The following is a 27,383-nucleotide window of genomic DNA, read 5'->3' on the forward strand; positions in this document are numbered from 1 at the left end:
TAGGGAGGAGAGAAAGAACGTAATCAGGAAGCAGCAGTGAGAAGCGGGGCCGTGGGCGGTGGTCCGGCGGGAGAGCCGCAGCCACTTGGGCTCTGGAAGCAAAACGCGGACCCTTCGAGGAGCTTGCTGAGTCCGTGACTTCGGGAGACACCAGGTTTCCAGGGAGAGAGAAGGCCAGGGACCTCCCTGGGAGGTGTTTGGGATGGAGGGCGTGTTGCGGTGGGTTGACCTTGAGTATCGGAGGAGCTAGAGGAAGGGTCCCAAGAGCTTGGGAGGAGTACGGGTCGGGCACATGAATGTGTAGGGTTTTGAGGGGACGGGGTGACCTAGGAGACTAGTGCTTCTTCTGGGGGCTGACCTACATGGGGAGAGGTGTGGTCTGGTCCCGGTGTGGCACAGCGGGGGTGAGCCTGCAGGGGCAGTGGCCGTGGGGGGGGTGGGCAGCACGTGTCTCCAGGCCCCTCTCATCCAGCCCCTGGCAGAGAGCATACCTGCCCCCCAACCCCCCGCTCTCTGGGACCCTCTTCTCCCTCAGTACAGCTGCTTTGCTCCCAGTGAAAATGTCTAAAACATGACGAAATGCATAAAAATAGTTAAATTCAATAAACTATCATTGGGTGATCACTGCATGCCAAGTCGTTGGGACTGCAAAGAGCTATTTTGAGGAAAGAGCATCTGCCTGCACGGCTTTGAGCATTCCACAGCCATCGATCCGTGTCACCTGCACGCGGCCCTGCGCACAGATCCCCATATGGCCCCCACTTGGAAGTAACCAGACGGGGGCCCCGAGAAGGGGAAACATCTCTCACACAGGAGCGGGCAGACTCGGGGTCACACCCGGTCTGACTTCTGAGTTTTCACGGGCACGGATATTCCACACGACCGCATGGTGTGCGTGTCCGGCAGGGGTCCCTCCCGGTGTTTGTCTTTCCTGGATCGTTTCCCACAGTTTTCGACGCCGGGAAGAGATTACAGCTGATCGCACAGCCCACCTGTTATCGATGGAGCACCCCTACTCAGGAAGTTACTGAGATAACGTTGCAGGTCAGAGCAGGGAATTATCAGCCCCAAATGTCAGCGCTGGCCGCAAGGGTGAGAAGCACGACCTCGCTGTCATCTGTTCGTGATGACTTTAAAGAGGAAACCGCGTTCTCCTTGTCATTCTTTTTTATAGGAGGTCGCTGCAATAGTTAGGCACGGGCACCTTCTAGGAAACTTGGGGTCTTCCCTCACACGCGCGTCCCAGGGAGGTGAGTGAAAATTGAGATCTGAGGCTGTGGGCCTCTCAGATGTCCACACTCTTCCCCTGGAAATCGGTGACATCGCTGCAAATCAGGACAGGGATATGCAGATGCGGCGTCTCTCTGGGCTCCTCAGAGCCGTCAGCTGGAGTGAGTTTTCTCTTGGACCCTGAACTGTCCCGACTGCTGTTACCGCTGTCCCCGTCTTACTGCTGCAGGTGACGTTAGGGATTCAACACACAGGTGTCCACCGGTGTCCGTGAGAGCTCATTCCATAGCGCCGTGGTGACAGTTTGAGGACGCTCGGTGCCGCCCTCGCCCAGGAGACCACAGAGCATCGGCAGCTCCTGCCTCCGGCTTCGTCAAGCCCCTTGCGGTTGCTTTAGGGGAGTTCAGAATTCTTCCGCTTATTTGTAGTGGGCACTTCTTACGGTGGTGAAGCAGACGTGGTCATCTCTTACCAAATGTTACGTACGTGGTACATTGTAGATAGAGAAAAGAGGAGTATTTGTAAAATAACCTGTTTTAAGACATATTTATGAATATGATTACTTCCTTCCCTCCCTCCCTCCCTTCCTTCCTTCAAGTACATGTTACAGTGCTTATTTAAGTCATATGCATTTCCTCTTCACTGACGTTCTACTTGGCCCTTCTCCGGAACATTCCAGTTTCAGTTTCCATGCCCCCTTCAATGCGTCTCTGTTATGATATCTCATGACGTTAACTCATCTGAAGTTCACACCGAAATGCACATTCCAAACTCTGTGGAAAGCAAAGATTATGATGGCTCCTTTTAAGAGCACTGTTTTTTCTAACACGTGTGTCGAAGCATGAAGGGAAGAGGGCCACGCACCTTCAGGCCTTAAAAGGCTGCCGCTTGTCTCTGTCTTCCGAGGTTCACAGAGAGTCTTCGGAACGACTGTCGCTCTGTCTGCGGAAGCGCGGGCTGTGGCAGCCACACGCCCCTCCTCCCTGGGAGGGCGACTCCCCACAGCTAACGCGGCGCCGGTGTGGGGGTTCTGTAAGCTTTCCTTCGGGCTAAGTGAGCAAGTGTGTGTGATCCCAGGGCCGCCTGGGGTCTCGGGTTCAGTTAGAAACATTGTCCCTGTCCAAGGGGGACGCTTCGCCCGTCACGTGTGTGAGACCTCCTCTCCCTCTGCCCTTGCAGCGGAGGGCGCCTGCGGGGGGACCCTGCGGGGGACGAGCAGCAGCATCTCCAGCCCCCACTTCCCGTCTGAGTACGAAAACAACGCCGACTGCACGTGGACCATCCTCGCCGAGCCCGGGGACACCATCGCCTTGGTCTTCACGGACTTCCAGCTGGAGGAGGGCTACGACTTCCTGGAGATCAGCGGGACGGAGGCGCCGTCTATCTGGTAAGTGCCGCGAGGAGCGCGTCTTCCCGGGTCCCACCGGGTGCCCGATCCAGCGCCGCTGTTGCAGACTGTGCGCAGGCATCGGCGGTCTTCCTCTGCCTTGCTATGTGGCCACTGAAAAGTCAGTCTGTGTTGTGACCGACTTCAGAGTTTCTAAGGTGCCTTTGCGTGGGCACTCGGGGCTGGGGAGGCCTCTGTGCCCTGAGCGCGTCGTCAGAACTGACTGTGCCCCCATCTGGGCTCTCGTAAAGTCTCGCAGAAGATGGCTAAGCAAGGTAAGTGCTGGATTTGGTCAAGAGCCAACTCAAAGCGATCAGATGTTCTTAGGCTGTGAGCGTTGCCAACTGTTGCCTGATTGAATGATTCTTGTTCTCCCTGGACGTGCGTCACCGAATCATGTAGCCACTCAGAGGGTCACAGGCAAACCACGCATACTGACCCAACACGTGTGTGACGTCCGTCGGCGCGGTCGGTGCCTGCCGGGGCTCCGGCGAGCTCACGGTGGAGTCAGGGGAAAACCGGTCCTCATTGGTGCGTTCGATTCAGGCCGATGGTGTTGGCAGCAAGGACAGCTGTACTGGCGCCTCCGAGCGCACCGGAACGTGGGGAGTTCAAAGAACAGGTGGGGAAAGGCTCGGTGTGTGTCTTAAGTGAGACATGCGTTGCGGGTGGAACTGGCTTTGTTCTTTGAATGGTTTAACTTCTTAACATTTTACAAACTGCCAGGTGTCGATCTGTCAGCGAGTGGGGGTCCGTGTCTCTCCCGGTCTCGGTGGAGCAGAGGGAAGGCTGACCACAGGCTCTGGGAGAAGAGAACGCGGAGTACGCGTGGGGACTGTCCCTGCAGGTTTAAGTTTGCGGGCCAGTGCAAAGACGGAAGGACAAACTGTCAGACCTAAGGCACTTCGTAAATTGGAACGCCTGTTTTAAACCACTTATTGCAACTGAATTTTATTTTCTTTCCCAAGACTCAAAGGAGAGGGGGCCTGTTAATGGATGAATTATTCCCTGCACTGGGTTCGCTGTGCTTATATTAAATGTGACTTCAGAGAAGAATGGCCGCTGCCTCTCTCCTCTGTTTCCAGGTTATTTATCTCGAATAACACCTTAGACTGAGCCAGCTGACCCAGCTGTTTATTTTATCCACACTTTTCTCTTTCAACCCTCACTCTATGTAACGTCAGAGTTAATGGATTCTGACCTGAAAGCTAGGTGTCCGGGGTTCTACTCCAAGTTCTACCACAAACAAACCTTGTGAACTTGGGCAAATCATTCTGCTATTTACTGAAGAAAAGGGGCAATCCCAAGTGAACTTTTTAATTAATTCACTAAGCACCTGTCCGTCGCTGTAAGAGATTCAGAGGTGCGACCCTCTCTCAGCTCTAAGATTACACTGCCTGGCTTTCAGAAAACCATTGCAAATCAAAGTATGTGGTGCCGGCTTCTTGGAAGTCATGTGATTAATGGTAAAACGACCGTATCTGTGAGAAATTCTAGGGATAATTGGTGCTGAACGATCCCCTTGCTGGTCGGCCGTCAGATCAGGGGGGAGAGAGAAAAGCGGGAGGGCAGCCTATTTGACAGGGAGTTGACACTCACGGTCAGGACGCTTTTGTGAATGGACCGTTTGTCAGAAAGGAAATGGTCAGGCGCATGTGTCCATAGCAAAGCCTCCAATAACGACAGGGGATGCCAAGCAAACTGACTGCCCCCCGCCTGGGGTCACGTGGCTCCGACGCACACGCCGCGGTTTCCGCCTGAGCAGCTGCGCCTTTGTGTCGCCGGCACTGGAAGGACAGCAGAGCGAGAGGATGGCGTTGACCCAGTTTCGCCCTCGTCTTCCTTTCTTCCCCGCCGGCTGCTCTGCCATCCTCTCCCTGCTCCGTCGCTCCCTGCGCAGTCCCCTGACACATGGCCCTACGAGTGGGCTCCCCTATTAGGCCGAGAGCGTGTGTGTGGGTGGGTCATGAGTGCACTGTCTGAAACGCCCAGGGGTGCCCAGGACCCTGGTGGGGCCCGATGGCATCACTGTCACGTGGAGAACATGGGCATAGCAGCCGGGGAAGCTGAGCCCTGGCTTCCTGGCCTCTGGATTCAGGCTTGAAGATGGTTGCAGCCTCTGAAATCTCCGCAGGTATTGGCACTGAGGTGGATGATCTGGGAGCAAATGGGAAGAACGGGGCCGTTGCTGGGATGGTCTTTGGTGGGGAGGAGGCTCCTGTGTGCTGATGAGCCGGGCGGCCCGTTGGCCCACCGTGCCTTCTCTCGGTGGCCGCCGTCAGCTAACTTTGTGCTCACAGTTACGTTCTTACGCTTGGGCCTCTTGGCTCAGCACGGAAGGCCTGAGGGCAGTTGTTGGTGAGGAAGCTGAGCGGGCGCAGGGCAGGGCCAGAGCTCAGCCTCAGAGTCTCTGACTCCAAATCGCAGTTGCTTTTGCCTCGTCTCCCGTCCCCCTAACACCACCGTCCAGGTGTGAGCTGGCCGCCCTGTCAGGCAGCTCCCTTTGCTCTGTCTTAGACTTCTAGGGCCCTGAAGTCTTGAACCTGTAACACCACAGGGGGGGTGAGCCCATGGAAAGCAAGTTCACACACACCTGTGTCCACAGACGGTCGGGAAGACAGCTTTCCCCAGGGGACACTTAGCATTTACCCTAATGGCAAAAAAGAGTTATCTTGACTTGGCCGTGGGGCTGTTTTCGAAATGGAACTCCCGTCTTTCAAGGACTCTTGAGTGGAGGCTGACAAGGAAAAGGAGCTTTTCCTAAATAACTGTCGAAATGTACGCGAGCACATTTACCATACAAAACGGAGTTGCTGGAAGCATCCTTTTGAAATAGACGCAAACGCGTGATAAGGCTTAAGATTCAAAGCCTGTCATTTTGCCGTAAGTTTAGAGTGACGGTCTTTGAAATGTTTCATGTTCCAAACCGGTATGTTGAACAGATCAGCCCACCCGTGTCCTGCAAGGGGTGCCCTCAGCGGCAGCGTGGCGCCAGGCTCCCAGCTCAAGGTCACCAGCTGTCCCACCGCCGATGTTCATGTCCACGACCCGCCTGCGTGAACAGACTCGTATAATTTTCCAATCATTTATTTTAAAAAGACAGCATATGCAAACAGGGCCACTCGAAGAAGCAGCTACTTGGAAAATCATTAAGAACAATAATAGGATTAGCCCTATTTTTATTTCATTTGGAGTGAAATTACCAGCTCAGCTCTGTTTGATGTGGGGTTGCCATGGCTACGGTCGAGGCGGTCTCAGTTGCGGGGATGATGTCATGCGCCCAAATTATCCGTGTGTTACATGTGCAGGGGCTCGTGTCTGACATGTCGTCGACTGTGTGGGCACCGGGGGAGGCGCACTGTTCCGACCAGCCTGACGCTGACGCTGCGCAGCCGGCTCCGTGTGCGTGCCCCGCTCCCTGTGCGCGCGCCCCGCTCCCTGTGCGCGCCCGGCTCCGTGTGCGCGCCCCGCTCCCTGTGCGCGCCCCGCTCCCTGTGCGCGCCCGGCTCCGTGTGCGCGCCCCGCTCCCTGTGCGCGCCCCGCTCCCTGTGCGCGCCCGGCTCCGTGTGCGCGCCCCGCTCCCTGTGTGCGCGCCCCGCTCCCTGTGCGCGCCCGGCTCCGTGTGCGCGCCCGGCTCCCTGTGCGCGCCCGGCTCCGTGTGGGCGCCCCGCTCCGTGTGCGCGCCTGTCTCCGTGTGCGCGCCCCGCTCTAGCGCAGCGCTGTGCGCCTGGTCTGTGAGCTGTGGGCCCCGGGAATCACGATGCTTCTTGCCGTTAGAAACCCGGTGCGCAGTGAAGCGGCCGCTCCCTCTCCCTCTCACACACGGCGGCGGCGGCGGCGGGACCTCCGACTCATTCCTCTGGAAGCAGCACGAGAAAGGACACTGGTTTTATGTCAGGGTTACGCTACTATGGCTTCTAAATGGAGACGTGCAGATTGAAGGGCTTCGGGGTACGTCGTTCCGACCAGAAATAACGAAGGGGGCATTGCTATCTTCCAACGATGGGACCCTGCCCAGGGGTGCCCTTCTTCCTACCGCTCCTGGCCAGGCAGCGGGTGTGGGGTGGAGGAGGAGGGGAAGCGGGGCACAGCAGGCATCTTCAGACTCTGACCCCAGTGCACTGCGCCGCTGATGTCACCTAGCGTGTGTGTGTGTGTGTGTAAGACTGGGGAGAAGGGAGGTATGCCCATATTTGCTTTATTAGAAAAAGAAAAGTAAGTGTAATATGCAACCCTAATTAATGGAAAGAGATGGGTCTGCTTACAAAATTATTTATTCTCGGCGAAGGGGCCTGTGCACAGTAGGAAAAAGCCCTCCGGCAGAAATGGGACTTTAATTTATAACACAGCAGGTCTCCTTGGGTCCCTTCTAATTTACCGCCAGCTGTGAGAGGGCCCGGAGAGGCTCTGTTTCCATCCATCACGCAGGGTCCCGGCGTTTGGAGGAGCCAGGGTCGGCGGCGTGATTTTTCATGACAAGTTAGGTGTCGGGAACACCCGAGCTGTGACGTTGGAGCGCTACAGGGGACGTGGATACAGTTATAAGAAACTGCTCAGAGCAACCCAGTGGGATCCGTGGCTGCTTCTGTAGCCGAGTGCTCTGCCGGTCCCTCATCACCACCAAGTCCGCATTTGTGTTAGTTTATAGGCCTAACGTGAATTGAACTAAAATCTGAAATAAAGTGTTGATGCCTCCTCTTCCTTCTGGGTTTCCCTCTGCTTCTTTCTCTCTCCCTCCCTCCCTTCTGTTTGGTGAGCTCTCGCCGGCACACACACACGTATCAGGGGGCATGTAAGTTTCTGGGGGCAGCCGAGGCTTTCGACGGCCAGTGACGGCCCACGTGTGTGGGACCCAGACCCCTGGGGGTCCCGTCACAGGGCCCTCCCGCCCACCGTGACAGCTAGGCTGTGGGCGGGCTGTTTCCTCACTAGACAGGACACCTTCCTTGTGAGCAGGTGACCGTTCACTTTGGTGGCCCCGCGGGGGGGCCTCGGAGCCTGTTACTTGAGGTGTAAAACTTCAAATTCCCAGCCACCTCGGTCGGCGCTTCTTCAGCCGCGACGTGTTTGGGGGGAGAAGCTGTAACGAAATGAACACGAGACAGGCGTTCACCCGAGCTCTCCGTGGTTATGGGGGTGAAGTGCACCCGCAGGCCGCTCACCACCCTCTCAGCGGTTAAATTCGCGCGTGACCTGTGTTTCCCAGTTACTTCCGGGGGCCTATTGAGCACAGCTCATACAGAACAGTGTCACGGAACAGAAAACAAAAGCCACGAGGAACGCATTAATTAACAATAAATAGACATGAATAGAATGGCAGAGACCAAAATTAATATTTAATTTTTAATTTCCAGGACTCTATGGCAGAAAGAGGAAGCTGGCCATTCACTATACTCTCATTAGCAGAAGAGAGACGTTTTAAAATTTCTCTTGAGTGGCGAAGATATTTTTTTCCTTCTAAATTTGAAAATATCAGTGGATTGAGCGTCGGCCTGTGAGCCAAGTGTCGCTGGTTCGATTCCCAGTCAGGGCACCTGACTAGGTTGCACGTCAGGTCCCCAGTTGGGGGCGCATGAGAGGCAACCACACAGTGATGTTTCTCTCCCTCTCTTTCTCCTTTCCCTTCTCTCTAAAAATAAAATAAATAAACAAACAAATAAATTATTTAAAAAAAACAAAAACATTTTAAATTTGAAAATAAAATTTAACCTGGGATTTTATGACAAAATTGATAAGATCCACAGGAGCTTGTAATGGTATATTTGGACTTTATCCAACAAATATTTACGAACTGTTTCGCACTGGTCACGTCTCCAGACCCCGGAAACGGGTGCATTGGTCAAGAGCAGGAACCCAGCCTGGCCCCGGTGTGCTTCACGCCAACGAGCAATAACCACCTGACAGGCAGGTGAGCGTCTTCACCCGCACGGGCACACGCACCTTCCTGGCTTAGTAATTAAAGGAACACTGCCCGTCTTCGGAAAATGTGTGAGTGTACTCCGACAGGGAAGAGTGACCTGAAAAGATAAATGTTAATCATTTTTAAAAACCATATGTAAAGTGTTCAAAAAACCAGCCTGTAACTGATTAAAAATAAATGCAAGTCATTTTTTATTTAAAATCGTAAGCTCGGCATTATTGCGGTACAGTTTCTACTCTACAGTTAATGAGTTTTCTCTATTAGGTTTTTATTAGTTCCAGGCAAAACGGCCTCGCCCATGAGGTGTAGATTTCTATCAGTTCGTATTAAATAATTCTCCCACTTTAATTCTGACGATATTTTTAATTTAATGACTAAAAAACAGGCAGCAAATAACTTCTGTGAGGCTGGCCCACTCGCTCCCATTGCAACCAATAGAAACACAATATTGTTTTGTTATTGGAATAAAAAAGGGCAGCCACAGAAATCACGTATGAACACTATGTTTTTGAATAAAAATACACGAGCATTTCTTTGGAAGCAGGATCTACGAGAGTGTTTTCGACCCCTTGGCCCCCATTTGCCCTCTTTTCTTTAGTTTGCAAACAGTGACGTTGGGGCCACCGCGGCCTTTCAGTCCGTCCCGTCCAGGGCAGGCCCTGAGTCGGCGCGGCCAGGCCGGCGGGGAGGCAGACGCAGGGGCCCTGTGCGCCGGGACCCTCCCCACGAGCCCCCGAGGTGCGCGGCTTCCGTCTGGTAAAGCACTGGCCACCGTCCCCGGCGGGGGACTCCCTCGCAGCCCCGCGTGGGTGACGCGTCCCCACTGAACTTCAGGCTGCAACGGGTCACTCCACTGGGATTTGTTCATGGGTTTTATAGCTGGATTTTTGTGGAGCAGCGAAGAGCTTCCACGCCGCGGTTAGGACAAGAAACGTCTATTTCGCTCATGTCACCGTAAGGCACAGAGCCTTGCTTTCCACTCCGTGTCCATAAACGTTCAAAGTTGTCCCCGAATTATATTGTATAACAGAGAGAAAGAAGTGAGATGCCACCAGCCCTGTCTCAGCTGTGTCTGTGTGACACTGTCATAAACAGCAAGGCCGCGGGCGTGTTCCGTGGGCACGAACCGTGTGCTGTCAGCCAACGCCGCCTCCCCCTGCGCCCCCGGGTGTGCGTGGGAGACTAAGTAACGCTGGGGCCGGCTTTTCCCACGTAAGCAGCGAAATCATTTTCTTGTTTTTTATTTGTTAATTTTTTTCTAATTCCCTATTTTGGTCATCTGGCTGTTTTTTCTACTTCATATTTTGGTGAGATGTTTTTCTCCTCTATTTTACATAATTACAAGATAAATGTCCAAGTGTATTTGCTAATATCAATTTTTTTCCGTGAGACAGATTTCTGAAATTTGTCAGGACCTTGAATACATATATTGGCACCGTTTGCTTCTACAACAGTCGTGTAAACGGACCTGTTAGCAATGACCACACTATCAGGGCTGCACTTACCATCACGTATGAAACACCTTCAGTAGAAGTCTTCATAACATGAAACACCATCACAGAAACATAAATAATGTAATCGGGACCCTGGGGGCCGTGGGGGGTCGCCTGACCTTGGGCACCATATTCTGTTAGAGACAAACGCATTCCAAGGAAGAAAGAAGGGAAGGATCTGAGGAAACACGGGCTACTACGAGCTAATGTCGCGTGGACACCAGCTGATCACACGGTTTACTAACACACTCTGCGTTTACAGAAAAGAGGGTCAGCAAATCGCGAGGGAAACTTCCGGAAAAAGTGGCGGTCCTGGGACTTCGGAAGTCTGAAGCTGGTAGTGTCAGTAACTTACACCACTAATGCTTTAAAAAAGAGTCGATGTGGTTTACGTGACTTTTGTTTTTCTCCGAAGGAAGCGACTGTGGGAAATCTCTGCTGCGGGAGTCTCGGCAGCGCGCGCGCCGGCAAACTAAAAATGTCAGGAGCTCCTCTGCCGGCCAGAGAAGCCAATGCGACGTTCAGCGCTCCCCCTGCCCCGCCGATGCCTTTACTGAGTTAAAGAAAAGACACTTGCTTTGGCAACGTGCTGCAAGTGCAGGAATCGGTTTAACCACGAGAACTGACCCCAAGAGTAGGAACATGGTGTGTTCCTTTCGCTTCTCTGGGTCTCTCGGTCGTTATTCTTAAAATGAAATAGAATCGTCTTAAGACTTGCATGAGGAAATATAAGTAAAAGTGCTCTAAAAATGAAGAATATCATGCAAATTGTAGTGCGTGTAGTTTTAAAATTTTCGTTGATTGCCTGATATTTAAAATTCAGCCATAAGAATGGACATTTTTGGTTTACTAAGTAGGTTATCTTAAATTCTAAACTTCTAATTTGACTAGTCAACTCCCAAAACACACAGAGAAGGGGGAAAAAAGTTGAAAAAGATCCTACGCAAAATCAACAGGCAGAGTAATCAGCGGTATTTTCAGGACGTTACTGGCAACGGGACACAGCCGACCGGCCACCGTGGCCTCTGCAGACCAGTGAGCGCTGGTGGAGGTGAGGGGAACCCCCGTGTCCCCCCGGAGAGCTCCCAGCAGAGCTCACACCCTCAATAAAGATCGGGCGACTCCCCCGTGAGCAGGAAGACAGCGTTGCTGTCCCCGGAGTGTGTCACATGGCCTGAGCTCAGAGACATCAGACGGCCCAGTTCCAGCCCATCTGAGATGCACCTCCTGTGGGGACCTGCAGACACGCAGGTTTTGTGAGAAATGCCAAGGCCTCACTGAGGCACGGCCGCCCCCTGAGCCCCATGCCACGCTGAGGCCTCTGGCTGCTCCGTTAAGATGCCCCGGGTGGGAGCTCCCCTCCTGCTCTGCTCCACGTTCCGCTGCGTCCACAGCAGCGTGTGAGTGACCGGACGTGCAATCATATCTCTGGATCCGGAATATAAAACGTGGCGGATTCCCTTGCAGTTGCTCCTTGAGGAAGCGCGGAGACTGGCGGTCCTGCAGCCGCACCCCTGTGGCCGTGCAATCCAGAAGGGGGGCCCGCCGCGCCCCAGAGCAGCCGTGGTGGAACGTCTCACGGCGCCGGGGTCCCGGTGCTCTCCGTGGGCCGCCCCGCCCATCAGCAGCATCCCAAGGACCTAGGAGCTGCGGACTCTGCGCTCCTTACCCGGTTACTTCGGAGCTGCTCTGGGCGTGCGCTTCTTTTAGAAGAAAATCCGCAACCCAGCAGCTTTCTCTCTGGCTGTTACATGTCACAAGAAGCCGTCATTTCAGAGCGTTGTCAGACATTTCAGGACCTCCCGTGAGGACAGATGTGTGTTTAATTTCAGAGACGCGTCGCACGCAGGCCACTTGGTAGGTCAGGGGCCCAATGGGCACAGCACAGCAAATAAAACACAGCGATTTTGTCAAGAAACCCAATCAAGTGGTGACTAACAGCTCCTGAGTGACAAAAGCGCTGGGGGAGACTGCTTCAATAAAATGTGCTTTTGAAATTACATAGAGTTCTGCATTCTAAATTGACAGCTTTGCAGAAATTCTCTCATAGATGAACACTTCACTTAAAAATCCGCGCTTCCCCGGGTGCTGTGAGATTTCTGCTTCCGTAAATTAAAATAATAATATATATGGTTGCTCTGCAGGAACTTCAGACGGTTATTTTACTGTCAAAATCACCATTGGATTTATCAGTGACACCCTCTGGTGCCACGAAGCAAAACAGCTCCGACTTTGACAGGAATGTGGGGCTGACAGTCCCCGTAGCTTCTTCTAAGGCCCAGTTACCCTCTGAAGCCATTTCTGAGAGTAACCTGCAGTCCCTCCTACACCGTGACCTCCAACGCGGTCACCTCCTACACTGTCTGTCACCTTTAACATTGTCACCTCCAACACGGGCAGCACTGAGAGAAAGCACAGGGACCCACGGGGCCAATCTGCACTGCAGACTGGTCGTTCCATGTGTCCTGAGGATAAAACTGGACAGAAGTCTGAGGTGTGACTTCATACTTAAGGAAGAGACAAGAAGCTGTCACCTGCCTAATCATATTTTTCAGAGGAAAGTGCCTTGAGGCTGGGAATGTTGTGAGACATACAGCCATAAGCCAGATGAAGGGCACAGTGACCTCGTTCCACAGACGATGCAGCATCCGCCTCGCTCGGCTCAGTCCCGGGCTCACGGTCTGAGGTCAGAATCCTGGACGCGGCCTCTGTTCTGCGCAGTGGCCGGCAGGCAAAGCCAGTGAAGTGTCAGGTTGACTCCTCGCCTTGAAGAAGCTTCAAGGAGATCTGAAATAAGAAAATCAGCACCTCTAATTTAAAATTAGGGAAGATGTAAAGAATGTGACTTTGTTATTTAAGGAATTCTGTGAAGGATAACTGCGGGGATTAGGACGCACGTGATGAGTTGCTCTTTCTGCCGTGGGCGCCAGCCAGGTTGTGTCTGGCTGTCCCGCTCTTCTTGTCCGGGCTCCCGAGGGTTGGCCGTGTCAGCCCTCGGTGCACACGAAGGGGTGACGGCCACCCCAGGCCTCTGAGGCATGTGGAAGGTCCCCCTCAGCTGCAAACTGCCGGGGCTGCTCTTGGAACCCTGGCTGTCGGGGCCGGCAAAGGGCTTGTGTGAGGCCCGTTCATTAACAGCGTGGGAGCTCAGTTTCTGTCTGTCCCCCCTTCAGGCCCCGCCGACCACACGTGTGTTCCGTACCTGCTGTTCTTCACTCGTCTACCCGGGGAATAATTGTGAGGTCCCCGGGTCCCCCACTGCAGCTCAGAGAAGGCTTCTGAGCACCTGCTTCCCCACAGACAGTCGCTTCGGGCCCGGTTCTGTGAGCTTCTTAGCATCAGCCCAAGGAAGAGGATGGCTCTTCTCCGGAAAACCAGTCTCTAGGACAGGAGCTCGAATGCCTGCAGGAAAACACGCTGTGGGGACAGGTCCGGGCAGAGCTGCTTGTGGCCCCAGCTCCCTGGTTCGGACGCGGGGTCTTCCTGGAGCCCACCCGCCCTGCCCCGTGGGCGGGGACGCGCCTGCCGTGAGCCCCCACGGAGAGCCGGGCTCGAGTCCTCAGCAGCGGCCCCTTCCTCAGGCTCCATGACCTGCCACGTAAAGTTTTGTCATGAGTTTTTATTTCCTGAGACGGTGCTTTCCTGTCATCATCGCAGACCCTAAGACCCCAAAACCCCAAGACCCCAGCCAGCTCCTCGCCCGTGTTGGCTCCCACCCTCAGCGTGCTTTTGTTCGCCATTTTCCCAGCCGTCTTCCTCTTTCCTGAGTTCCAGAATCCATCCTCCTCAACATCGCCTCTCTTCCTCTCCGTCACCACGGTCACTGGGCTGTGAAATGTGACACCGCGTGACCGCCTGGAAGCCAATTTCCAGCTTTTCCCTGTGGGAGGGAGCAGGTGAATTTGCAGAAGCGGAGGACGCACGATCTCCCGCCCATGGGCTGCTGCCTTGAGGAGTGGTTTTCAGCTTCTGGGCTTCGGGGCAGCTTCAGCCAGGCAGGGGAGGGGCTGGGAGCTGGGGACCGATCTGCTTCCAGCCCTGAACGTTCAGTCCAGCCTCAGCCGCTCGATTTCCTACTTATGATGGTTTCTCCGCCCTGCCGAGGTAGAACTGATAAGTACATGACAATACAAAGTGTGCAACATGATGAGTTGATATTGTGTGTGTGTGTGTGTGTGTGTGTGTGTGTGTAAAACGAAGGTGGGAGATTTGTTAACCCCATGGAGGGAACTTCCCACATTCACCTCCCGCTGGAGTCTAAGCCTCTGGGGACAAGGGACGCGGTAGGCTCGAACGGGACCGAGAAGGGCGCGTAATAGCAAACGCGTTGGCGTAAACCGTCTGATTCTGACACAGAGACTGCCCGCCGGTACCTGCTGCGCTCACACCCGTTTCACTGGCTGATGTCCTCTCATTAGTCCCCCGCGTAAGCCAGCGGCGCGTCTGCCTGGCCCGTTCCCCGGCCCATTCCTCAGCCGGCGCGGAGCTGGGGTGAGGAGCCGGAACTGGGGAGCAATGGCAGGCGCCTCAGGGCCCAGCCTGAGAACGGAGCGGCTGTAGGACATTTGTACAAGGTCAGGGTCCCAGTGGAGAAGGGGACAGCCCTCTCACTCCCTTAAAGCAAAAGGACAAAGAGAACAGAGGTGCACAGGGGAAAAGGGGAAAGAAGAGGTCAGAACAGGGAGCTCTCGGGAGGGGGAAGCCCAAGGCAATTCAGAGACTCAAGTTCAGGTTTAAAAGGGAAACAAAAAAGTGACAATAACAGCAGCCAGTGAGTCATTCGGCGGCCACATATTGTCACGTACATGCTCTGTGCATCACCTCGCTTAATTTTACCCCCACATTAGAGGGAAATGAGCTCCGCTTTATAAGAAAACTGATGGCCTAGAAGGTCTGCCATGACTTGGCGCAGATCACATGTTAGAGACGAAGTGACGAGATGCAGCTCTACAAGAAGGTTTTACTTAACGGACAAACGTAACCACACCCGTTTGGAAGGCAGAAGTCATCCTAGTGAACGGCCACCTCTGACTCAGTTTGTAATCCTACCCGATTCTGTACAAGTCATGATTGTGTAGATGAGTCTTTTGTAAAGGACCAGATATTTTTCAGATTTCTGAAAATTCTGTTTAATAAGTAAGTTTTAAAATAAAAATATAGGAAAGTCTCACCTGTAAGAGAGAGACGTAAACGTGTTCTGGACACGACAGTGAACTCTTGAACCACGCGGAGGTAAGAGGCACCGACGCCCATGCAGTCAGCACTCCGGGTCTCCCTGTTGGCTGCCCAAATACTGTCCCTCTGTATCCTCTGGGGACGGGGCCTCGGAGCAGACAGGTGGCCTGCACCTGCGGGCTCCCAACCGCAGCTCAAAAGCAGCACCGGAAATGCTTCCACTGCACCCCTGTACGCGGGGCCCTGCACTGGCCACGCCTGTGGTATCCAAGCGTCCACTGTAGCCCGACAGTTCTGCTGGGTTTGAAACGAGAAGGACGTGACCCTGGGCATCCTCCTCCACCCCTTTCCTGGGCTGCTCAGCTCTTTCCATCGGTCCGGCTGGGGTGCAGGCAAACCAGCACCTGCTGCCCTGAGCCCGAGCCGGTGGCTGCTGCCAATCCCGCGCTGGCACGAACGCGGGGGCACGTGCGTCTCCCCGGGCCAGCACTTGGCCGCGCCCCGGGGAGGCTGTCGTGCCGGGGCCCCGGAAGCTTCCCCAGCGCCACCGGTTTGCTCCGGGAACGTTCCCATGGGAGCTCTGTCTCCAAGGGGGCTGTTAGCCAGGAGTATAATTTAGGAAATTACTCTGAATTACACAGCCCTTTATAAAATGACTTTAATGTGTATTTGTTAAAATGAAAATTAGTTGTCACCCTGTTCTGTGAATTTTATGCACAACTTCCTGGCTGAAGGCAGGTTCTTTTCATACTGTCAACAATAAAGCGATTCAAGCAAGCATCTCACGCTGTGCTGCTAATGAAAAATAATTTATGCAAAGCATGACGTTCCTTTGTCTACGCGGCTAATGCGCAGGTCATTCTGTTGGACTAAATAGCTTTTAAAGTCAACAAACTTCTTTTCTAAGGGACAGAAAATTAAAGTCAGAGAGAGTGAGACATTTTTCCAGGAGAAAATTAACACACATACCCTCATGTCTTCAACAGAAATGGTAAGATTCCATTCAGATTTGGTTAAAAAGATAAGTCTGATGCCGTATTTACTTCAGAATACTAAGCTTTCGTCGGCCGTAGGTTAGAAACTGTCGTGCTATGCAGGTAACTTCTGTTTCGCCACCACAATTATTGCATTTTCCCTGGGAGGACACACACTTAGCGCTAATATTTTTAATGCCGTAATAGCCATCTCTTTTATTAAATATAAACCTCAAATTATTTTGGTTAACATGGTATATTTTAATGTATTTAAATTTATATATTGTGAATGTTATGTTTTGAAACAGAAAAGTTTTTCGGGTTTAAAACATGAACCCCCAATATTTCCAGCTTTAAAGTGAGACGCTGGTGTTGGTCTGGCGGCCCCCCCGAGGCGGCGCCCGGCGGGTAAGAGCCCCGAGCCCGGGCGCCGGCGTCCTGCTGCGCACCCGCTGCGTGGACACCGGCCCTGCCAGCGCCCAGCTGGCCTAGCTGCCTGGACGCCGTTCTCCGGCCCATCCCTCGGGAAGGCCAAGTCCGCCAAACGGGATAAGGACAAACCCAGCTGCTGGGGCTTTGTGTCGTGCGTGGTGATGGCCAAACAGGACGTTCTCGCGTGACGATAGCCCGGAAGAGGCCCCCATGTGTGAGCAGCGAGGGGCCAGGGGCCCCCCCAACCCTGCGGCGCGCTCTGCGGGAGGAACCTGAGGGCCCCGCTCTGCCCGCCCTTCTGGGGAAAACGCATGCCAGGACGCAGCAGACGCCCGCCACGCGGCCTCCGGGTGGGTCCCAGGCAGTTCAGACCCACGAGCATCTGAGCGGAGTTAGAAACCCGCGGGAGAGGGCGCACAGCAGGAAGCTCCCTGAGACGCGTGCACGCGGTCTGCACGGCAAGCGACCCGTGTGCGGCTTTGGACACGGAGCCCTGCGGGCAGCACATCTGGGTTTCCAGCGCTGAGGCCAGCACACGCCTGGTGGCCCTGTCACCTGCCACGGTGCCTTAGCACGTGCAGACACCACAGCTGCGTGTCCAGCGGAAGTGACAATGGGACGACGGGGTCTGGGGCCAAGGCACCTGCATCCCCACCGCATATGGGGACGCCCCCGACACCCTGCAGCCCCCGGGTTTTCTCTCCTCCCTGGGGCAGAGGCTGCAGCTCAGACAGGGACGCAGCAGGGACGGGCCCAGGCGGCGGAGAAAGGGCAGAAGATCAGCGATGAGACAGTTTCCTGGGGCACATGTGGGTCCTCTCTGGCGATCCATCTAATTTCCTCCGTTCGGGGTGGGTCACTGTGCTCCCTCCCGCCACATGCTTGTGGCTGCAGACAGGGCCTCCCGTCCCCGCAGGCCGGGAAGCGGGGCTTCCCTGTCACGCAGGAAAATCCCAGCACCTTCCAGCTGTGACGAGGCCGAAACAATCGCCCGCGGAGCAGCAGCGGTCTCCCGTCCACAGAGCGCAGCTGGGCGGGAGGGACCCCCGGCTCTGCGCCTGTTCTCGGACACGTGACGTCCTATGTTCGGAGTGGCCCTGAACTGGTTCCAGGCAGGTTCTGCCATGTCGTGTGATGGCTCTCCGGAGGGTAATTCTCCAAGGTCTTACCCGAGAATGAGAGGAATATTAACCTCTTAGCTTTTTAAAGTACAATTAAGTGCATGTTTATTTAAAGCGCGCAGCACAGTACTGGAGCCATGTTAAGCACTCAGTAAAACGCAGTCATGATTTTCACTAAGATGCGGCCTGTCCACTTGATTCCTCGTGCTGTCTCCCGAGGCCGGCATTGAACTTGCGATGACGATGGGACAGAGGCCATAAAGCCTTAAATCGGCATCCTAGCCGGCGGGTTAAAGCGACAGGCCCTGGGGACAGACTTCGGGGGCTGGCAGGCTAGGTCCTCACGGGCAATCGTGACGTGCAGAGCAAGGGGCGGGCTTCTCGGGCCCTCCGCCTTCTCACCCGAAAATGCGGGATTGTTGCATGTATATTCGTTGGGAATATATCATTTGCAATTTTTTTCTTTTGGTATCTTTTTCCTGGCTTAGGGGATGCTGGCCTCATGGGATGTGTTTGGAAGTTATTCCCCCGCCCGCTTCTATTTTTTCAAAGATTTTGAGTAAGATTGCTGTTAACGCCCCTTAAATGTTTGGGGGAACTCACCCGTGGTAACACCTCGGCTGCACTGTTCCTTGTTGAGATGTTTTTGTTTTTATTTTTTATTACTGATTCCATCGCTGTGATAGGACTGTTAAGTTTTTCTGTATCTTCTTGAGTCAGTTTTGGTCATTTCTAGTATGGTTCCGGGAATTTGTCTTTTTCTTCCAGGTTATTTAATATGTTCATCACAAATTCTTATAATCCTTATAATTTCTGTCTGGTTGATGCATCTTCTTTCTTTCTTAGTCTAGTCTTGTTCATTCTGTTGATCTTTTCCAGGGGCTAACTCCTGGTTTTCCTGTTTCTTTATATCATTTATCTATTTTCCGTCACATTTATCTCTGATCTAATTACATTTTCCTGCTGGATTTGCTTTTAGTATTTTCTTCTGTTTCTAGTTCCATTAAGTATACAGTTAGGTTTTTTATCTGAGATCTTGTGTCTTTATAATGGAGTAATTTGTGGCTATAAATTTCCTTCTAAGAGCTGCCCGTGCAATGTCTTCTAAGTTTCGGGATGTTGGATTTTTATTTTTTACTTCGTTTGTCCCAAAGTATTTTCCAAGTTCCCTAATAATTTCTGTATCCATTGGTGTTTGGGGGTGAGTGGTTTAATTTCCATATGTTTGTTAATTTCCCAGTATGCCTTCTATTCATTGATTCTTAGCTTTATGACGTTATGGTCACAGGTGGTACTCGGCAGGTTTTCAGGCTGTTCACATTTATTGATGATTGCTCTGAGGACAAACGTGTGGAAATGCTCAGAGGGCCAGGTGCACTGGAGAAGGCGTGTTCAGCTGTCGTTGGGTGGAGTGTCTCCTCGGTGAAGTCAGGGTATATACAGTGTTGTTTGGGTCCTCTGTTTCCTGACTGATCCTCCGTCTGGGTGGCCTGTCTGCTGTCTAAAGTGTATAGTGGGGTCTCCAGCTATTTTTGTAGAAATGTCTATTTCTCTTTCCAAGTCTATCGAAGTGCGCTTTATGTACTTCGGAGCTCTCTTTTTAGTGTGTCTAGGCTAAAAACCATCTTATTTTATGCTGAAGTGACCCTTTCATCAATAAATAATGTCCCTTCATTATAAAATTTTGACGTCGTTTATTTTGTCTGATACGGTGACTCTCTTTTGATTACTGTTTGCACGACATGCCTTTTATCCATTCTGTCACTCTTGTGTGTGTGTCTTTGGTATAAAGTGCGTCTCTTATAAACAACACATGCATGATGCTTCCTTCGGTTCAGCCGTTTTCCTTCAGTTGGTGGATTAAATGTGTTTACATCACGTGTTACTAATAATGCAGGACTTCTGCCATTTTTCTATTTGTTTTCTCTATATTTTCTGTTTTGCACCTCAGTTTCTTCATTATCCCTTTTTTTTGCTTGGATAGATTTTCCTAGTACTCCATTTGATTCCCTCCCAATTTCCTGTCCTAGATATTCTTTAGTTATTTTCTAAGTGGGAACTAATTAACATCCTAACTTATACTGCCCTTGTTTAAAGTGACAGCAGCTTAGCTTCAGCAACACCCAGGGACCCGGAACTGTCACAGCTCTGTCCTTCCCGTGTGCGGTGGCTCTCACAGACCACGTCTTCACATGTTATGGGCCATAACATTGATTTGAATAAATTGTTATGCATTGACATTGTGAAATGTTATAGAAAACAAAAAGAGAAGTTGCAAAATAAAAGTAAAATAGATCCGGTTTTCCATGACCTCTGTGGTTGCCTTGACTGGAGATCTTTATTTTTATGTGACGTTGTGTGAATGCCAGCTGACTGGTTCCGTGTGGAGGGCTTGCTGTAGCATTTCTGCGCACTGGTCTTTGTTCCTTGTTTCTTTCTGCTTGTCCCACTTGGTCACTTCAGCGGTGCTGTGTTCAGACCTGCTGATTTTGCCTTCCGCCTGCTCGGATCGGCTCTTGAACTCTTCTAGTCAGACTTTCATGTCAGTAATTTCGCTTTTCAAGTCCAGAAATTCTATTCAGTTCCGTTCTGTAATTTCTGTCTCTTTATTGCTGTTCCCGCCTCATCCGTGCATCTCTCAATTGCCTTCCTTTGTTTGCTCTTTCATTTTTATTGAATATACTGACATATAAAATGTGTAAATTGTGGTTGGACGTGTTACTCTGATACATTTATGCATCGGGATGCCTTCTGTCACGGCCGTCTTCACCGTGTTGCCTAATTACAGTGCAGCGCTGTTGTCAGGCTGTGCGTTTGATCTCGGCGGCTCATGTACCCCTCCTGGCAAGTCTGTGCCCTTAAACGAGGGCAGTCTTGCCCCACCCCTACCTGTAACCACCCTTATGCCCTCTGTTTTTAAGTCTAATTTTTGATTGCACATACAAATGACTTTATAGCGTACTTGTCTTTATCCGACATAAGAGTTAGCATAATGCGCTCAAGCTTCATCCACGCGGTCCCAGACAGCAAAGTCTCCTTCTGTCCCGTGGGCGAATGGCGTTCTACGGAGTGTATCAGCCACGTCTCTTTCCCTCCTTGTCCGTAGATGGGCATGCAGGTTGTTCCCTGTCTTGGCTGTTGTGGAAAATGCTGCCAGAAACACGGAAGGGCTTGTGTCTGTTCAAAATCCTGCTTTGATTTCCTTTGAGTTGATGCCCAGATGTGGGCTTGCTGGACTGCGCGGTAAATCCGCTTTTAATATTTGAGGAACGCAGCTATTGTTTTAACGTGGTTGGGCCAGCTTACGCTCCCGCCCGCCGGGTACGAGGTCCCTTCCCCACATGCTGGCCGGCACCGGCTGCCTCCTGTCTTTTGGTGACGGCCACCCAGTGCTATGAGGGGATCTCTCTCCGGTATTTTGATTTGCATTTCCATGATGGTTTGTGATGCCGAACGTGTTTTCATGTGCGTGTTGGCCATTTTGAAGTTGCTTTGACCAGATCTGTATTCGTTCATCTGTCCGTGAATATGTGTTCTGTATCATATATTATATATACAATTTATAATATATAATATATGTGTGTCCAGAGAGAGAGAGGTTGAGAGAGACATTGAGGAGAGAGCCTGAAAGAGAGAGAGAAATAGGAAGAAAGAGACGGAGCTGGAGACTGGGAAGAGGCAGAGATGGAGAGAGAGAAGACGGGGAGCAAGGAACAGAGAGAAAGGGCCTGAGGAAGACGGAGAAAGTGACAGAGACACTGGAGAGGGACATCGAGAGGGGGAGCCTGGCAGAAGGAGGTGGTGGGAGAGGCTGACCAAGAGAGAGACGGGATTCCTCGGGCTGCAGTGCAGCCATTGGTATGTAAGTGGTGACAGCCCCCCAGGTGGACAGGAGTGTGACACCTGCTGTCCCCGTGCAGAACAGAGTTCCGGTGGCCACGAGCCAGCCCCTCCCTCGGCACACGCTGACCCGGCAGGCACTTCCTGAGTCCTTACTCGGCACGTGGCCTGGGCTTCTCTGCGGGGACGGGGGATGTGCGCGGTGGCCGCAGACCGGGCACAGGCCTGGGACGCACGCAGCCCGTCTCGGTCAGCCTCAGCAGCGAAGCGCCTGGCCCTTTCCCTCCTGCGACCTGCCAGGTCCTCGTCTCAAGCAGCAGGCGTTTAGCTGAAAGCTTCCTTCTCCTTAGGGAGACAGCGTTGGGACTGCCCCACCTTCCGGCAGATTGAAATGCGCTGCCGTTTACACACGTGAAATTCCACATGTTATTGCGAACACTTGGAAAAGCGTAAAAAGGGGTGTCCTCACCCAGGTCCGCACGAAGGCTGCAGTGAAGTAGCTGGGCCGTCACTGTTCCTTGGGCACCGGGAGAAACCGTGTCTTCTGGCTCTCGGCACGGCCCCTGTCGTGAGCAGTAGGGTGACTCGGTGTTGATGGGGCAGTTTTTTAAGGGAAAAATATAATGAAAATTAGCATTTTAAAGGAATGTTCTCTGGAGCATAGTTGTCCAACGTTAGTAAACCTGTTACAGTTGAAGAATTATTTATGCTCTGTTGTCAGTGCTGAGTAACACAAGGTGTTGGGGTGTCAACCATATGGAGAGGAAGACATGTTACGGGGCTTGGTCACGAGGGCGGGGCTTTGTCACCCCACGTGCACGTGCGTCTGGCCGTCCCCTCACGGCTCAGCCTCGCCTGAGCGTCTTCCCCGGGACGGCAGCGGCACGTCTGGTTCCGGTCCCAGCCTTCCGAGAGCACACGCTGGAGGGACAGGGCCCGGCAACTCCCTGTGCGCGCCTCTGACACCGAGGGAGAGTGTGCGCCCAGAGGGCCGTCACCCGGGCCAGCCGTGGCCCGCAGATGCATGCGCACAGATCCTTCTGGTGGCCCCGGACCTTGTCATGGACACCCTGGTGTCCATGATGCCGCAACGTCCGTGCGTTACGGTCACTTCACACGGGTTTTACTAAGATGAGGCCCGAACTGCTGAGACTGGCGTGGCACACAGCAAAGTCACGCCCCGAAGAGGCTGGACCAAGACCAGCGAGATGAAGCGCCCTCTTCCTCTGTACCGTGGGCGCGTTCACGCAGGACTTCACACGCCTCGTGCTACCGCGTGGACGCTGTGGTTGGAAGGCCTCACTGTGGCGATTAAGTCAAGGACGTGTGTGGGGACGTTTGGTGGCAGTTTGTCGGCATCAGCTGTCACTCATTCATTAACTCTTTCACTTTCTAGACAAAAGGTGCTTTTTGGTCAAGGGCCTGGGTCCCATTTACACTTTCCTGTGTTCATGAGGAACAGGACGATGTGAGTCAGAGCGTCACGCACGTCCTCACTGCTGGACTGAGCTTTAGCCGGGTCACAAAAACCGCAAATCACATCCAAAAAGCTCATTAAATTTGTGGTCAAAATCTGCGTGGGTTTCCAGTTGATAAGGACATAAGGTTTCTTTCTCCTTTCCCTGCATTAAGTCTTTCTTCATGAATTACTAAATACTTACTAGTAGGATGGAGCAGCTGGTAGAATACCATGGAAACCCGCCGCTGGAGGGAAAGGCACATTAACGCCACGGACATTCCCATCAGGATTCCTCTCAGTCGGGGCTGCAAGTGCGTATTTGAGGGAAAGTCAGGGCTGCAGCAAGTGAGACAGTGTTTACAGTGTGACAGACGGGGACATCTACACCTTAAAAGTTGTGAGCAAGCAGAAAATTACTTGAAAATAGTTGTCAATATTCATTATAGAATATAGAAGAATTAGAGTTGAAATAGGACTTTTTATCTAATCTGATTAAACTAATTTTGAGAGTGATTTAGCAAGACAAATTTAATTAAAATATATTTTTTTTAAGTGCATTAATGATATTTTTATTATGGAAGTAACATAGATGTATTATCAAATTTCCTGAGATAACACAGAGAAGACGAGGAAAATTACCTGGCAGCATTGTGATGTGTGTTTTGATTCTTTTGTTGTTATTTGCATACACACACGCCCCCCACCCCGTCCCCAACCCCTCACATACACTGGGGCGCAAAACTGAAATTTTACTGGATATACTGAATATTTTGTTTTAAAATGTACTTTTCTTCCTATTTTTCAAAATCGATTTTTCTCCTTGTACAGTTGCTAACGTAATTGCTCAGATAGAAAAATATCTTTAAAAATACTAAAATTCAAATGGCCATTATTAATATTTTGAGTCTGCTTTCTCCTAGATATGAAATTATATTGACATTATTTTATGTTAAGTCATTGGAGGTGCAAGGTTTTCAAAAATCATACTCATGAGATTGTTTCATAGTTAAAACACGGTAGAAAGTTAAAATAATGCATAAAACGTGATTATTTTATAATAGCAAGTGGGTACAGCTAAACCTACGCATCTCTGGTCTCATGTTTAAAACAGAGATTTGAAGAGTATTTTTAAGATCCTCTTTCTCAAATCAAAAGGACACTTCCATGCTGGAGTGTAAGTGAAGTCTGTCACTCATGAAATAAGTTGGATTATTTTATTCTCCAAGTGATGAAAACGATGTTTTAGGAAATCAGTAAGCTCTACAAGGTATGTGTCTTAGGAGACTAATTTATTCTGGTAGACTGTGGCTCCATGCTCCCTACATCCAAATAAAAATAATTTCACCATTAATGCAAAAGTCACTCCCCAGCATTGCACCGCCTCCCACCCCTGCCACAGATTTTTTAAAATTTATTTTTATTTGTTGATTTTAGAGAGAGAGAGGAAGGGAGGGAGAGAAAGAGATGAATTTGTTGGTTGACTCTTGTATGTGCTTTGACCAGGAATCAAACCGGCAACCTAGGCGTATCCAGACAACGCTCTAACCAACTGAGCTACCCGGTGGCCAGGACGGTGGTTTTTAAGCAGCAACAATATTGCTGTCTTAGAGAACGGGAGAATGTTGGACATGTATTATAGATACGCAGTTGCCACATTTCATAATTCACTTCTCCCCTGAAGAATTTAATTTAGTGTAAAAGGGAAGACATATTAGGTGACTCTCTGGGTAATGAAAATACTTAGATTTATCTGATGTGTCATGTTAACAAAGGCACTCTGTGTTGAAACTCCATCAGATTGTTGAGATGAGACAAATAATTTGTGTTGGGGTCTCTAATTGCCATAGAGGGACAGCTAGTGCTGCTGCCTATAAAGAAACCCTTGTTAGCTCACGCCATTCCGAATAATTACAGTAAGCAGCGTGCCAAGGCAGGACAGGCCGCTCCGCCCAGCCCTACGGAGATCAGTCATCTCTGACGGCTTCCCGACAGAAACTCTCCACTTCTGCTAAGCAATCTGCTTAGACCCCTGCACCCCAAGTCCCGTAGTGCCCCCCACCATGAGCAACAGAACAGCCCATAAGCGCTCCTGCACCCCAAGTCCTGTAGTGCCCCCCACGGCACAGCCATAAGCCCCCCATTCTTTCCCAACTTAAATTACAACCGACTCTCACAATCACCTTGAACCAACTCAGTTTGGACCTTATTACTTCATATAAAATTTTATATAAACGTGTATGCTCCCCCCAAAATGTGAATGATTCAAGGAGAGTCAGCATGTGAATTTTTTTTCTTGCGCTGGGACGGGAAGTTATGTGCCCCGTAATCTCAACGGTCCCATTCGGTGCAGCTCTGTAAGCGCGCGCCTGGGGAGCAAAACTCCGTCACACGAACCTGAGAAGCAAGCGTCCGTGACTTTTTCAAATCAGACGTGGGAATCCGTATTCGTTCCCACGTCCCGTTTCACGTGATTCACACTTTCAATGAGTGTTACATGCTATCCCGTGGAATTTTCCGTGTATTTGGCAGTCAGTCAGAGAAGCAGTATATCGACTGTTTTATCATCCTGAGGGGCTGGGTTTCACGGTCGATGGTGTTGATATTGGGACAACGTGACACAGCGAAGTCAAACCAAATCAGCATCGGACTGGTCACTGGAAGTGACACTTAATGGGTCCACAGCCCTTTCAGTCACAGGCCACACAGCTTCCCGGAGGGTGTCACTCAGTCACATTCTATGTGTGGCTCTCACTACATGAGAACAAATCACATCTTAATCCCTGATGGCATGCATACTCTTAAGAAAATGGAAGTATATACAGATAAAATGTCTACAGTTATCGCCTACCCAAAATCCATCAACTAACTAACCAGCTTAGCTGCTAACTGTGACCAGTGCTTTGTGCCGCTCTGGAATATACTAAAATGCAAAATATAACCCTTCTGCCAACCACGCACGCCACAGTTCTGTTACTCTACAGACCGGCAGCTGCCATGGTTTCCACTGGTACTTTTCTGTTACAGTCAGAACTTTCTTAGAGAAAAATAAGGGCCCTGTTTCTGCTTTTTAAATTCTTGATTCTGACATAGAGAGAGCATGTGCGGAGAAGGGCGTTGTCCTCAGCGTTAGAGAGGAGGTCAGGGCCGTGAACCGTGAACGAGGCTGAGTTTCAGGGTTCAGCTCCAGCTCTCCAAGCCGTGGGCCTCCCGGGCTTAGGTCTGGGCACCCGGGACAGTTCTGGTCAACACTCATCTGTCCACTGTCCACTGTTCTAACACTGATGTCCTTCCTGTAAAACCCAGACAAATCCACCAGTTCACTAACGCCGAGCCAGTCGCTGGATACCAGCCTGGGAAGACATGTAGGGGGGTTCCCTCTGTCCCCGGCACCACCCCCGGGTGACAATGTGTCACCGTGACAAACCCGTGAGGAAGGCAGCCCTGATCTAGGTGGGGGCCACCCGCTTTCCTTCAGTTAAAAAAAAATATTTGAAAGACACGATAATCGATCTCTCATTTTGCTCATTACTGGTTTCAGTGAACACAGGATGAAAATTAGTGCAAGATTAAGTATTTATCTGCTTTTCTGCTTTATTTATGTGAAGTCGCGGCAACTGCACAGTCACACACACTCACAGGACCGCGGCTGCGAGTTACGTCAGTGGAGAGCTGCTGGTCGGTTCTTCGGAGAGGGCTGATCCGTGGACTCTCCCTCACTGAGTCCCTGGGCTTCTGAGAGAATGAGGGTTCTAGTTTGGCCAGGATTCTGTTCTCTCTGTAATGTTATGAGGCCAACTTCACTGGGAAGTCAGTAATCATTTTAAGTCTGGATTTTCAGTTTTCAAAACCTTCCTTAACACGTAAACCTAACTGTGAAATAGCCTTCGTGGAGACCACGGGAGGCTCCTGTTCTTTGTGGATTCATGGTCGTGCTGACTATTTGCCTAAGGGTGTCCCCCCGCGTCTCATTTCCCTTTTCATTTGTGACCAGCCCTCCGCAGGGGACGTGGCCAAGGCGGTGCACACAGCTTTGGTAAATGAGGTCCATGTGGCCGGGACACAGTGGTGTGTCCTTTCTGAACCAATTGGCTCTAAATACAAGAACTAAACTATAAAAGGGAAGTGACTATGAAAGCATAGCGCCTGGATAAATCCGGCCTCTTGCTGCATACTCTGGGGCTCGTTTGGCCTCCTAACTCACGCAAAATAAACACAGGTCGGAGGCCAGCGTTTGCAAAACTCATTACCTTTGTGCTGAAATCTCTTGACTGTTGGAAACACTAGTGCGTGACCAATAGCAAAACTTTCTAAAAGCCCAGCGTACTCACCTAGTTTCCCAACGCGTCATGCCC

General features: G+C 51.5%; 1 protein-coding gene across 1 annotated transcript in view; it reads left to right on the forward strand.

The window, feature by feature from the left end:
• CSMD1 (CUB and Sushi multiple domains 1) overlaps positions 1-27,383 on the forward strand; it is a 601,662-nt gene that overhangs the window by 239,654 nt on the left and 334,625 nt on the right. Inside the window, exon 6 of the mRNA XM_090258247.1 lies at positions 2,410-2,617. Coding sequence (XP_090114373.1) covers positions 2,410-2,617 — 208 coding nt within the window. The remainder of the gene's footprint in view (positions 1-2,409; positions 2,618-27,383) is intronic.

The sequence above is a fragment of the Furipterus horrens genome, unplaced genomic scaffold, assembly GCF_987537825.1.
Source record: "Furipterus horrens unplaced genomic scaffold, mFurHor1.1.pri manual_scaffold_12, whole genome shotgun sequence".
Classification (NCBI taxonomy): Eukaryota; Metazoa; Chordata; class Mammalia; order Chiroptera; family Furipteridae; genus Furipterus; species Furipterus horrens.